The 13,386-nt window shown below is 42.4% G+C and overlaps 1 protein-coding gene across 1 annotated transcript in view; it reads right to left on the reverse strand.

Annotated features, from left to right (window-relative positions):
* The window catches only part of CD58 (CD58 molecule), a 336,400-nt gene that overhangs the window by 37,490 nt on the left and 285,524 nt on the right, over positions 1-13,386 (reverse strand). Inside the window, exons 7-8 of the mRNA XM_086935648.1 lie at positions 12,961-13,059; positions 4,291-4,389 (exon numbers count right to left, since the gene is read on the reverse strand). Of these exons, the coding sequence (XP_086791774.1) occupies positions 4,291-4,389; positions 12,961-13,059 (198 nt within the window). The remainder of the gene's footprint in view (positions 1-4,290; positions 4,390-12,960; positions 13,060-13,386) is intronic.

Raw genomic sequence — 13,386 nt, forward strand, 5'->3', positions numbered from 1 at the left:
TGGACGGTACAAGCCTGCCTGTGTGGCTTTAACGGACACAGGGAGAAGATCCCTTTTTAGGGTTGAAGAACCCCTCTGGCCGGTTTTAGGACTGTCTGGGACAATTTTTCTAGTTTACCTTTTTCTCCCCTTTTCCATTTTTTTTATCTTTTGCATTTATGGTCACGTTAACATGTATCCCTTTGGTCGTCCCATTCCCGATGAGGAGCAGCCTTTTGCGGCTCCTCGTAGACCTGAGCCCGCCTCCCCCTGGTTGGCCCTCTCCCGAAAAGGGAAAATAGTGCTTATAATGATAGTGCTTATTGCCTTTCTTGTGACTCTTGGTATACTGTTTTTTCTGGATAAGGCTTATCCTGTACATGTGTTTGCACCCACACCTTCTGCTATTCCTGAACACAATATGATCACCGTGGACTATGGTGAACGGAGTATAAGAAAGGGTTACAAAGACAATGTTTTTATTAAGACTCTGCATCGCCCATGCCACATTCAATATGACCGATTGTTGGGTATGTGGGTTGTTGCCTTCTGCTGCTTATAAGAAGGATAGATTTTTAGCACTTCCTCTGACACCAGTGAATAGTTGCGTGGGATGGTATACACTTATTGGTCTTGTCAAATATTTCCAACAGCCAGATTTCCTGACTCCTTGACTGCAAGACAGAGGATCAACTATGACAATGCGAGTTCGCCCTATGCCCCCCTCTTCTCTTGGACGGTTATATACTGATGGACACTTTGATCAAAAGTTTATAGAGACATGTGAAAAGAAAGTGGGACGGTTTTTAACTCCAAATGATACTGACAAAATTAGAGAAAGTTTCTTACAGTTAAATTCCTCCCTGTCCTACAGACACCCACCAAAAGGAAATGGTAGTGTTAAGCCTTTAGTACCCTTGGCCATAGTGGGTCCGTCACCATTTTTTTGTATAGAGGGTAGGGGCCATATCAAGGTTGGCAATAGTTCTTGTAATGTAACAGCATCAATACGTCTACCCCTTAGTCCCTCTTTGGTTACTCCCCCCAGCATCTATTTTGTGTGCGGGGACAATGGGTACTTGTGGTTGCCTGAAGGTTGGGGTGGGATATGCTACCTAGCTTATATGATTCCACCTGTGTATGTGGCACCTTCTGACTATCACAAGACTCATCGTAGGTTTCCCAGTTCACCAGAGCAGCGTAAAAGGAGGGAACTCCAGGTCGATGACGTAGACCAGACAGATACTTCCCTGCAACAATGGACGGATTTTTCTAAGGGTCTCTTGCCCTTCTGGGGTCCGATATTTAATAGCAGGGCCATTCGACGACTGTCCAGGGTGATGGAGAAGGTAGTACTTACTGAAGCAGACATTGCGACTAATATGTCTGTTGAGATTCAGGCTATGAGATTATTTACGATACAGAATAGGATGGTGCTTGACGTCATCCTTGCAGATAGGGGTGGGGCCTGTCACGTCATCGGGACGTCTTGTTGCGTGTACATTCCTGACTCCGCCCCCACAGTTAACTTGGCAGTGCAGAAACTCCATAGATTAGCGACTGAACTTCATCAGGATAACGGGACGTGGTCACTACAAGGGTGGCTTTGGGCTGTTTTCTCCTCTTGGGGTTGGAAAATATTAATGGGTTTAGTTGGTGTGGTGAGTGTACTACTACAGACACAGAAAGGTAGGAGGAGGGCCTGAGGGATTTTAAAGACCAAGACACATTCCCTAGCTACATGTAGAAAAACAAAAGAGTGTCAGAGGGTCTAGTTAATCTATGTGTGGGTCATTAAACTAACAGAACCTTGTCAAATCATCTAACCAAAACAGACGAAAGAATTGTTGGATACCAGTGATCACTTACAGGTTATCCATCAGTCACCACACGGAACCGCCCTTCATCATTTGGCATTCCTGTTGTTCACAATCATTGGTACGTCACTGGCTCAGGCTAGGGGAGGTCAGATGGTATAACCTCCTGAGAGCCAAGTGGCGGCCAAATAGTGGTAGAGTGTCACAAACTACCCATCAATTCGTTTGGTGGGTGACTGATTTGCAGTGCTGTGAAAAGGGGTGTGTGGATAGGGTAAGTGAAGATATATAAGATTGGGTGAGTGAGAAAAAATAAGAAAACTTTATTAGGTCATATGCTCGCTCCACCAACATTAAAAAGCAGCATAGGTAGTTTTAACAAATATCTACCCTGATATTAAATTGGTCGACATGTTTCAGCAAATTTCTGGGGACTAACGAGTCCATTGCTTTCATCAGGACCGAAAATCATATAGATGCTACTGCAAAAAGTGAATTGCTAATTTAATTCTTTCACTTCACTTCAACAGGACTGCCAAATGATGAAGGGCGGTTCCGTGTGGTGACTGATGGATAACCTGTAAGTGATCACTGGTATCCAACAATTCTTTCTTCTGTTTTGGTTAGATGATTTGACACGGTTCTGTTAGTTTAATGACCCACACATAGATTAACTAGACCCTCTGACACTCTTTTGTTTTTCTACATGTGAGTGTACTACTGAGATGTTGCCTTTGTGTCTACTGCCTTCCCCCATGTTGCTCAATGTGTGCTACGAACATGCGACATTCTAAAAAGACGTCTGGTCAATATCCTGCCTCCACTGCTATTGAACTCCCTGATGTTCGTTGGATGATGCTCATTGAAGATGATATTTTTTAATAGAATGATGCCCTGCCCCTAGACTGGATGTAAAGGCGCTACCTTTTGGCAAATAAATGCTACGCTCCAGTTAGCCAATGATGCTAAAAGGAGGGTCTGATAGAATTCACTTTTCGATGCCCCATCCACCTCTATCTACATATGTGAGTTAGCATCATGTGTCTAACTGATGAAGTATACATACATGTTTTTGCATTATTCTTACTCTTTACATGATTATCCATTTATATGTGTGATGATATTAGTTTTCTTAGCTTAGCTCGTGTGCCTCCATTTTGTGTATTCCTCTGTGCCTGCGAGTCGCACTCGCTCATCTACCCCTCCCGTAGGAATAGGAAATTCAGTAATGCAGCAGTTTTCGTTTCTCGGCTAACTGTGGCCGAAACTAACAAGTCTCTTATCAGTAATGTTCTCATGCACCAGAGACGCTGAGGCTCAGCTCCGCGGCCTTGGGCAAAGATAGCAAATGTATCCCTTGCAGGTGCAGATGCCTTTTGCATGAGGACATTGTTCCTCTGCCTGGGTTTCAGTAATTTTCCAGAAGGGGCGTACCCTAATGTACTGTACCACATTATAATGTATTGCTGTGATGATATGAGTTAGTCCTCTCGGCGCACTCTTAGGGGTGAGGTCGGACAGGGCCCTCTCATATGGGAGTTTGAGGCCTAATAAAATTACTCTGTTTATTCTTCTCCACTGTCCGGCTGACTTCTTACTGAGTTACTATAGGTGAGTGTGGTAAGTCACTCGGGTGGATTTGAGCCACGCTTATCAGCATTGTTAGTCTAGTATTCCACTGATCCAGCGAGGGTCGGCTGCCCACTTGGCTTTGATAGTGTCTGTCGCTAAAACCAACGACCCTCTGTTCAGAACGACTCTAGACTTCTTACCCATACACTTTATGGCTCTTAACGCTGCCTTGATTGTCACATTTGATCAAGTATTTATTTTGTCACTGTACACTTTAATGAATTTGGATGACTAGGTGTTTATTAAATTGTTGGCCTACAGAATGTTTTCTACCTCTATGCTCAGGGAAGGTTAATGTGTGTTGTAAAATACGTTCTAAAAATAAAAAAGCATGTATTTGTGTTTCAAATGTATAACAATCGGACAATTGAAATAGTTTTTAGTAACCAATCCATAAGTTATTACATTGAAACGAGGAGTATCACTTCACAGCAGGAGTCTCATACACTTATCCGGTCCTTCTGCCACTTCTCAGCAGGAGTCTCATACACTTATTCGGTCCTTCTGGCACTTCTCAGCAGGAGTCTCATACACTTATTCGGTCCTTCTGGCACTTCTCAGGAGGAATCATCATACACTTATTCGGTCCTTCTGGCACTTCTCCGGTCTTTCTGGCACATCTCAGCAGGAATCTTCATACACTTATTAGGTCCATCTGGCATTTCTCAGCCGGACCCTATTTTTCTTTCTATAGTGGGGCAACACAAACGCTCGCAGATGGAAGCAGGAACCATAGCCCTGGCAGCACAGGCTGTTTTTTAATACATTTCCAGCACTGCCCCTAGTGGGTCCAGGGAAGATGGATCTGTTTGTGGGGGTGAAAGTGGAGAATCTGGTTCTTCATAAGAAATGGGCATCTCACCTTGCAGAAGGCTTCCTGGTTCTGGATCATCAGCATTGCCGCCTTCTCCTCTGCCGCTTTGGGGTACCCCATTTCCAGGTTCCTGGTCAGCACTTTTATCTATGTTAAATCATAAAAAATGAATGAGAAAATCAACTATGAAAACTGAAATTAAAATAGGTAAATAAATAAATAACAAAATAAAAATAAAATAGACAAAAGGCTTTTAACCCCTCCGTTCGAAGCATACACCTGCACAGACCTCCTCAGGTCCAAGGGGATGTTGCAAGGGGATGTTTTCAGAGAAAAGGGAGTCAGACAGGTGTCTCTCACTCTCGTCTATGATGAGTTAGATGGCTCATTTAGATCCAGTGTGTTATGAGTCACACAACCGAGCCAGAGAAGCTCTCAATTGCAGGGTTATTTTAGGTGTGTGACCCGCATCCTGACCCCTGAAAGCAGTAGACACACGCACACACACCTTGTGTATCCGAACGATAGAAATTATTATAGTAATCTCAGCAGCCATGATATGGAAGAGGATGAACTTTATAAAAGCTCAAAGCATTTTTAGCTCTGTACAAAGTGGTCTAAACTCTCCCCAACGCCTATATCTATATTAATACCAGACTCATGGTTAAGGTTTCAGCTGAATGATCAGTATTTTCCCTTATTATGTATATAATTCTCTGGAGGTAATTTACGAAACTGAATATATTTTCTTTACCATCATTTTCAAAAACATTATCTATCAAATCAAATGTTCCTCGTGCATTTCCTGTGTAAGTTTCTCTGGGGTCTTATAGAGAGATTTTGCAGCAGATCTATGTGTCATAGCCACAGCTGTTAATGCAATTAAATCACATTTTATTTTTTTCCTGTCTCTTTGAACCTTTAAGAAAATCATAAACATTAACATTTTCATGCAACATGTCTGTATTTTTTTTAACTTCTAGTAAGAAATCATTCACCCACTCTTGATATAATTTACTTATTTAAAGTTAGCAATGTGTATTTGGTTACACTAAGGATCTATAAATCATCTTTACCACACGCCTGCAAAGATAGCTCAATGGGGTGGCACAGCAGGAACCACCTGCTTTAGATGTGGAAATTCAGAGGCAGACTTAATACATGTATTTGCAACATGTCCTCACCGGCAGTTGCTCACAAAAGACATTGAGGGTTTCTTAAATCAAGTATTAGGAACAGATATTCCCCTAACCCCCTAACCCCCTCAATAATTCTTTTGGGTGTAAAGGAGGAGGAGGGACAACAGCAGGGCGGAGGGGAATCTTTTTTATTTTTAGCTATGTCAGTTATGAGACTTTGCATTGCATCTGTATGGCTGGACCCTTTGCCACCGTCGTTCCATCAATGGTTGGCTAAATTATTAACAATATATAATTTGGAGATTGAGATTTATGCAAGGAAGGGGAAAAAGGGAAGGAAAACTGGTAAACAGATTTAGGATCTTATCACTCGTTGGAAAGAAGAGAGTATGGATTGAAATGCTTGAAAAATATATATGTCTAATGTGTATTGGACTGTTTAATTTATGTTTATGTTCTTTGATGCCTTGATTAATTGGTGGGATACTTTGCAACTCTGTCTGGACTTTAAATTATTGCACTTTTTTACCCTTTATCTCTAAATGTTTGATATGTCTTTGTTATATGTAATATATTGCCGTGCCCTGTATGTAAAAGTGGGAAAAACTTATTCAATAAAAATATAAAAAAAAAAAAAAGGATCTGGTTTGTTAATCAATGGTCAGGTTATCATTAGTAATCGTTCATAAAATACATTTGTTTCCAAATTCCACGCCCAGGTTTTTTTCTAGAGTCAGGAGATATAGTTTTTAAATGTCATTAGCGATAAAAGCTTGCATTTTATTCACATTCAGTTCGGTTTTCCGTTACCAATTTGAGGAGTGAAATAATTATCTCGAGGCATTAAATGTCTTACCAGCTCATTAACATTTGAGAAACCTGCACACTTTTTTAAATTAAAATAACGTCATTCCTAAATAAAGTATTCCGGTAAAATAACATGCTGGCAGTAAAGTACCTGGCCAGGAATGTGGCAACTTGCTATTCCCCATTTTACTGGCATGGTAACATTCCTGACTGAATAACCTTTCTCAGAAGAAAGAGCAAAAATTAAAATTACTATATTTCCTTGTGCCTAGAAATATACACATGAGTAAGGTTTACTGCATTTTGGTTACAAAAATACGTTCCAGAATCTTCTCTGTACTTGAATGGAGATTTAAAATAAGGAAATTTAGGCTCGAGTTTACTCCCAATTAACGAACTGGGCACTTGTCCTAGTGCTTTCTGTTTTTAAAAACGCTTTTGCTTTGAAACATATAGGTGAAACCCAGAAAAGCAGAGGCACTTATATTGTGTTATATCCCATCCTCGTCGCCACTTTTGTAAAAGAAATAGGGGCCTTGTAAGTGATAAATCCAGCAGCCAGTAGTGTAGATTATGTGGTTTATTAGGTTACAGGTAAGATGGTACAGGCTCCACCGGGAACAGCATCCTGCTGCTCAGCCCCACTCATTCCAACTGACCACTCATCCAAACCATCACTCAAGAACATTCTATTACATCACACTCACAGGCTGAGCAGCTAGGAACTAGGAAACATAGGATATAACATATAGGTCTGCCAACATAGCACGACCCCCTGACTGGCACAGATTAGCATTAGAACATCAGTGTTTCTCTTTGATACATAGTAAGTGTCGTGTACAGGGTCTTCCATCCTTTATTACCACCCACTCTACCCTGATTATAGAATACCTCTGTATGTTTTCCACTGGTACCACATTTTTTCCAGCTCTTCGGACATTGTTGTCTCTTCTACGCCACCACTGTTCCCATTGTTGACGTGTTATATGTAATGTTCTTGTTGCATTCGCTGTATGTAGATACCCTGTCAGCACACTTGGTGTAGCAGGACATCTGCTTGTGAATGTCCATGGTGAGAGGAGGATCAGCGTTGCACACTGAAGCATGTATTTATCGTCCAAAAATCACAGTTTTCACAGGGTCTCTGTCCCATTCATCTATGAAAGGGCTTTGGGGCAATATGTCATCTAACTATAGGTGGAATGTGTGGACAGTTCTAATTTTACGCCACAGCCATTGTACCCGATCAAGCTGACTGATGCGGCTTTCTCTGAATCTACACGCGGAGCGCTGTCCCGCTTTTCTAATCTTCTACCGAGAGAAACTCCCAGTGCATTGTCACCGTTAATCCACAAAGGGATTCTACAACGCTACGGCTGTGGCGTAAAATTAATTGAGCCCCTCTGGCCTACCTACAAACCTCATTGGCTTGAGAGCCTATCCTCACATTGAGTACCCAGACGGGTCCTCATGCAAGTAAACTCTTATCCTCTATTATTCACGTGTGGCAAATCATTTTCACAAGGCTGCGCAATCATAAATTCAGATGTCCCTTCATCAATAGTCCTGAAGAAACCCCACATTGTTTTGAGGGTCGAAACGCCGTCGACAAACAGAAGAAGCGAACCATTTTCCCAGCACATATCTTTGTATATAGCTGCTGTTCACATGGACTTATTTTGATAATGGTCGACTTGTACAAACTGTGGAAACCTTGTATATAATATTCACATTGTCACTTAGTTTTAGGTTCCCTTTGTCACTTGGGACATTATGCACAATTGTTGTTTTGATGTATAATGTTTACTCCTAACTTTATTGTTTAAAAAATCCATAACATATACTGCACTGGAATCGATGGGCTAGTGATTCCTTCGTGCTTAGCCATTATCTAACTCTCTATATTACGATTGTGCTTATGTATCATAACCTCATAGTATATCATTCCACAGCAACCACTGCTGTTCCTATATAACGATTACCCTGGTTCCTCAGTGAGTAGGGTTCCCCTGTTTCGAACCATCAGTAAATCAGAAGCAATATTTTACAAGCCACTGTATTTGTTCCTGCAGATAAAATGAACCCAGTGAATGTGAGAGACCCTGCGATGTGACTACCTCATGAGGAACGGGGCAGGGCATGTACAAGGCTCGATTAACAGGTTAGAAAGCCCCTGTTCCCAAACAGCGCGCGCTGATTGCCCGGTGACTAGAAATCGCGGAAACCAACCTTGCCTCGTAAGGTCAGTGCTTTATAGGAAATGCACATCAAGGCTGTTGAGTCATGACTTGCTGCTTGGAGACTATAAATCTACACAGGATTTACAGCCGTACGTTCTCTGGCCAGGCCTGATACAATAAACCATGAGCCGTTCTCAAGCTTATTATCCGTGTCTTCACACAGGCATGCAAAGAGGTGGTTAGTCAGCGTGCACTTTGTGAGAGCTGATGTGCCGAAACCGCTTGCTTTCACTTTCAGGCTTTAGGATTTGTTGCTAAGCGCTGAAATAAGCAAAGGCAGAGACACACTTTCAACATGTGTTCGGCAATCATCAGCGTAGGCAACAGTAAATTTCCGGGAGACTGAGCAGGGCCAGACTCTAGCTATTAGCTCTGGGGCAATTCGAAATTCTGGTGGCCTTATCAGTAAGCAAACAAGACAAGCGCTGAAAGACAAGTGTGGCCCCATGGCCGCAAAAGTTAAAGAGTACTCGTGCATGCAGAGCTTTTGCCTTGCGGGAGCGAGCAGTGGTAGGCGCGTTAACAGCGCAGCTGCTCGCTCCCACAAGGTAAAAACGCTTTGAATGCACGAGTACTCATTGGAAACAGTGCAAAAAGTGCATGAGTTTCCAAGAAAGTACAGATCGATTCCAAGAGGTCCCTCCTAAGCAACGCTTGCGCTCTGCGAAGGCGAGACCTAAAAAGGGTTCAAGAGATAAACAGGAAAACTATCAAACAATAGCCCTGTTAGACTCCGAAGCCAAATTATTGCTGGCTGATCTTGAAATCTGGATTCATTAAATTAACGTGTTATCCTTCTGTTGTACAGAGTTTAGAAAAGGCAATGAAACCCTAGATAATGTAAGCACTGTTATCCTGCTGGCAAAAAAGTGATTGCCCAGAAGTCATCATGGTTTGTTGTTTCCTGGATTATGGTGTGGCTTTCAGTGAAGTTAATCTGAGGACTCTAAGGGGAAGTTGATTGATAGGAAAATACCAGAAAATGTATTCACTGCCATCTGACCTCTATATACGGTTACTTGGGTCAGAAAAAAACTTGGTAATGGATGCACTTTGTCCAAGAAAACAAGTACAAATCAGGGCCTGAAACAGCGCTGTGTCCTGGCACCTGGTCTTTGTGATCTGTACAAGGGTGATCTTCAACAAGTGCTTCTAGGTCACAGAGGTTTTCCACAGAAACTGGGAATCCAACATCTTCCATTGCTTCAGTATGTTGATGATACAGCACTTGTAGATGTAACTGAACTTGGACCACAAAGGTCTTTTAATGGCCTTCTAGAGAATAACCCAGAAAACAATTTGAAATGAAATATGACAAAGAGTTATAATGAACTTGGGTTCTGTGAAATCTAACTTTGTCTGGCACCTGGGAGATAAAAAGATTCAGACGACACAAGCTTATCTTGGAATCTGGACTGACTCAAGACTCACATTTAACAAGAACAACAAACTGAAAGCCATGAAAAGAAAATCATAGTTTCTGCAGCATCAACTATGGCCAATAGGATGCACTGGAATGAGTGTGCAGCAGATTATTAGAGCCAAGCTGGAAGAAGCCATCACCGATGATGCTAAAACTTGGGGCACCGAACTGTACGCCGACTCAGTGTAAACACAATCTGCTGATGCCCAATTTGTTAAGAACAAATTTGTTAAGAACTGTAACCGTTTGAGAAGTGAACTAGCTGGATCTTTAAAAGCATGAAAGAGCTTCAAGAACATTCTCAAATTCATAAAGACAATGGTATCCTAAATTTGCAAACTTTCTTAAGTCAATTCTGGAACAGAAAGACAGATAGATGACGGGCAGTTTAAACTACAAGTAAAGCAAGCATCCAGAGCTCATTCCTACATTAAAATATTGAGTTGTAAAATTGGCCAGAGTTGACCTCCTTTTATTGTCATTCCAGAGACCTAACCTACAGCTTTACCTCGATCTGCACATGAAACAATCATTATGATCAAAATATATTGAATTCAGGTTTCGACTTATACTGCTTCAAAAAACGACATCGGGAAGATTGTCGTACTTGTACATGTGTTGTAGAGGATGTGAGCAGTACCCGGAGACTCTTTCTCATATTACCTCGTAAGGACTCTTAGAAGAGAGATTCTAGGCACATGTTTCATCAGGCTTGGAATAACGACTAGAGGCAGCAATGTGAGAGAGAGGAGTGGGGAGAGGAGTCTCCTTGACGGCTAGGGCGGTCGACCTCGAATCTGGGGAACCGGGTTCGAGTCTCTACAATAATGCTGAACATCCTGTGATTCTGGGCAAATCACTTACTCTCCCTGTGCCTAACAAAAATGAATGTGTCCTCATGTAATGCAATTGGTGCTATGTAAAGCGGTCTGATACCCGATTCGGGTCAAGTTCAAGCTATATAAAACTTCTTGCAGGACGCGGACGCAGACCTATTGGCCAGCTGAATAAAGTACATGGAGAGGGTATTACTACACTGAAGACCTCCACATTAGACAAGCATGGATCTTGCTGCCCACTAGCTCGCTGACTGATGTGCTATGAGACTGAACTCCTTGCACGTTAAGATTGCACTCTTTGTAGAGCAAAGGTAGCAATCAATGTGCCCTGGAAGAACTGCAATCATCTGTTGTTACTTTAAGGCATTTCACTGAACACATTGCTGTCTATTCATCTGCAGGTGCTAATGCACTTGTACCAGTATTATTCAACTCTAGCTTATTGATCTAGCAGGGGACTGATGTTCTGGTAGATATGTAACCTTATGGCGTTAAAATCATTGCCTTCCATTGTACAAAATGATGCTATCCTTGCCTGGTATCCACTGATCCATCGCTTACCCATACACTTTATGGTTCTTAACGCTGCCAGGCCTGGTCACATTTTATCAAGTATTCATTTTGTCACTGTACACTTTAATGAATTTGGATGACTAGTTGTTTATTAATTGTTGGCCTACAGAATGTCTTCTACCTCTATGCTCAGGGAAGGTTAATGTGTGTTGTAAATACGTTAAAAAAAGTGTGCATTTGTGTTTTAAATGTACAATTGAAATCGTTTTTAGTAACCAATCCATAAGTTATTACATTGTAACACGGAGTAGCACTTCTCAGCAGGAGTCTCATACACTTATTAGGTCCTTCTGGCACTTCTCAGCAGGAGTCTCATACACTTATTAGGTCCTTCTGGCACTTCTCAGCAGGAGTCTCATACACTTATTAGGTCCTTCTGGCACTTCTCAGCAGGAGTCTCATACACTTATTAGGTCCTTCTGGCACTTCTCAGCAGGAGTCTCATACACTTATTAGGTCCTTCTGGCACTTCTCAGCAGGAGTCTCATACACTTATTAGGTCCTTCTGGCACTTCTCAGCAGGAGTCTCATACACTTATTAGGTCCTTCTGGCACTTCTCAGCAGGAGTCTCATACACTTATTAGGTCCTTCTGGCACTTCTCAGCAGGACTCTCATACACTTATTAGGTCCTTCTGGCACTTCTCAGCAGGAGTCTCATACACTTATTAGGTCCTTCTGGCACTTCTCAGGAAGAGTCTCATACACTTATCTGGTCCTTCTGGCACTTCTCAGCAGGAGTCTCATACACTTATTAGGTCCTTCTGGCACTTCTCAGCAGGAGTCTCATACACTTATTAGGTCCTTCTGGCACTTCTCAGCAGGAGTCTCATACACTTATTAGGTCCTTCTGGCACTTCTCAGCAGGAGTCTCATACACTTATCCGGTCCTTCTGGCACTTCTCAGGAAGAGTCTCATACACTTATCTGGTCCTTCTGGCACTTCTCAGCAGGAGTCTCATACACTTATTAGGTCCTTCTGGCACTTCTCAGCAGGAGTCTCATACACTTATTAGGTCCTTCTGGCACTTCTCAGCAGGAGTCTCATACACTTATTAGGTCCTTCTGGCACTTCTCAGCAGGAGTCTCATACACTTATTAGGTCCTTCTGGCACTTCTCAGCAGGAGTCTCATACACTTATCCGGTCCTTCTGGCACTTCTCAGGAAGAGTCTCATACACTTATCTGGTCCTTCTGGCACTTCTCAGCAGGAGTCTCATACACTTATTAGGTCCTTCTGGCACTTCTCAGCAGGACTCTCATACACTTATTAGGTCCTTCTGGCACTTCTCAGCAGGAGTCTCATACACTTATTAGGTCCTTCTGGCACTTCTCAGCAGGAGTCTCATACACTTATCCGGTCCTTCTGGCACTTCTCAGGAAGAGTCTCATACACTTATCCGGTCCTTCTGGCACTTCTCAGGAAGAGTCTCATACACTTATCTGGTCCTTCTGGCACTTCTCAGCAGGAGTCTCATACACTTATTAGGTCCTTCTGGCACTTCTCAGCCGAACCCTATTTCTTTTACTGGGGCAGCACAGACGCTCTCAGATGGAAGCGGGTACTGTAGCGCAGGCTCTTTTTTAGTACATTTACAGCACTACCTTTAGTGGGTCCAAGGAAGATGGATCTGTTCGTGGTGGTGAAAGGGGGTAAAATGATAGAATGGTGTTCTCCATCAGAAATGGGCATCTTACCTTGATGCAAGCCTCTTCGTTCTGGCTCATCAGTATTGCCGCCTTCTCCTCTGCCGCTTTGGGGTACATCGTTTCCAGGTCCCTGGCAAGCATTTTCATCTATGTTAAATCATAAAAAATGAATGAGAAAATCAACTATGAAAACGAAAATTAAATTGGTAAATAAATAACAAAATAAAAATAAAATAGACAAAAGGCTGTTGTTAACCCCTCCATTCGAAGCAAACACCTGCACAGACCTCCTCAGGCCCAAGGGGATGTTGCATAGCTCCCCTCCTTCAGAGAAAAGGGAATCAGACAGGTGTCCCTCACTCTAGTCTATGATGAGGTAGATGGCTCATATAGATCCAGTGTGTTATGAGTCACACAACCCAGCCAGAGAAGCTCTCCATTGCAGGGTTATTTGAGATGTGTAACCCGCATCCT

The sequence above is a fragment of the Lissotriton vulgaris genome, chromosome 8 (genome assembly GCF_964263255.1).
Source record: "Lissotriton vulgaris chromosome 8, aLisVul1.2, whole genome shotgun sequence".
Lineage (NCBI taxonomy): Eukaryota > Metazoa > Chordata > Amphibia > Caudata > Salamandridae > Lissotriton > Lissotriton vulgaris.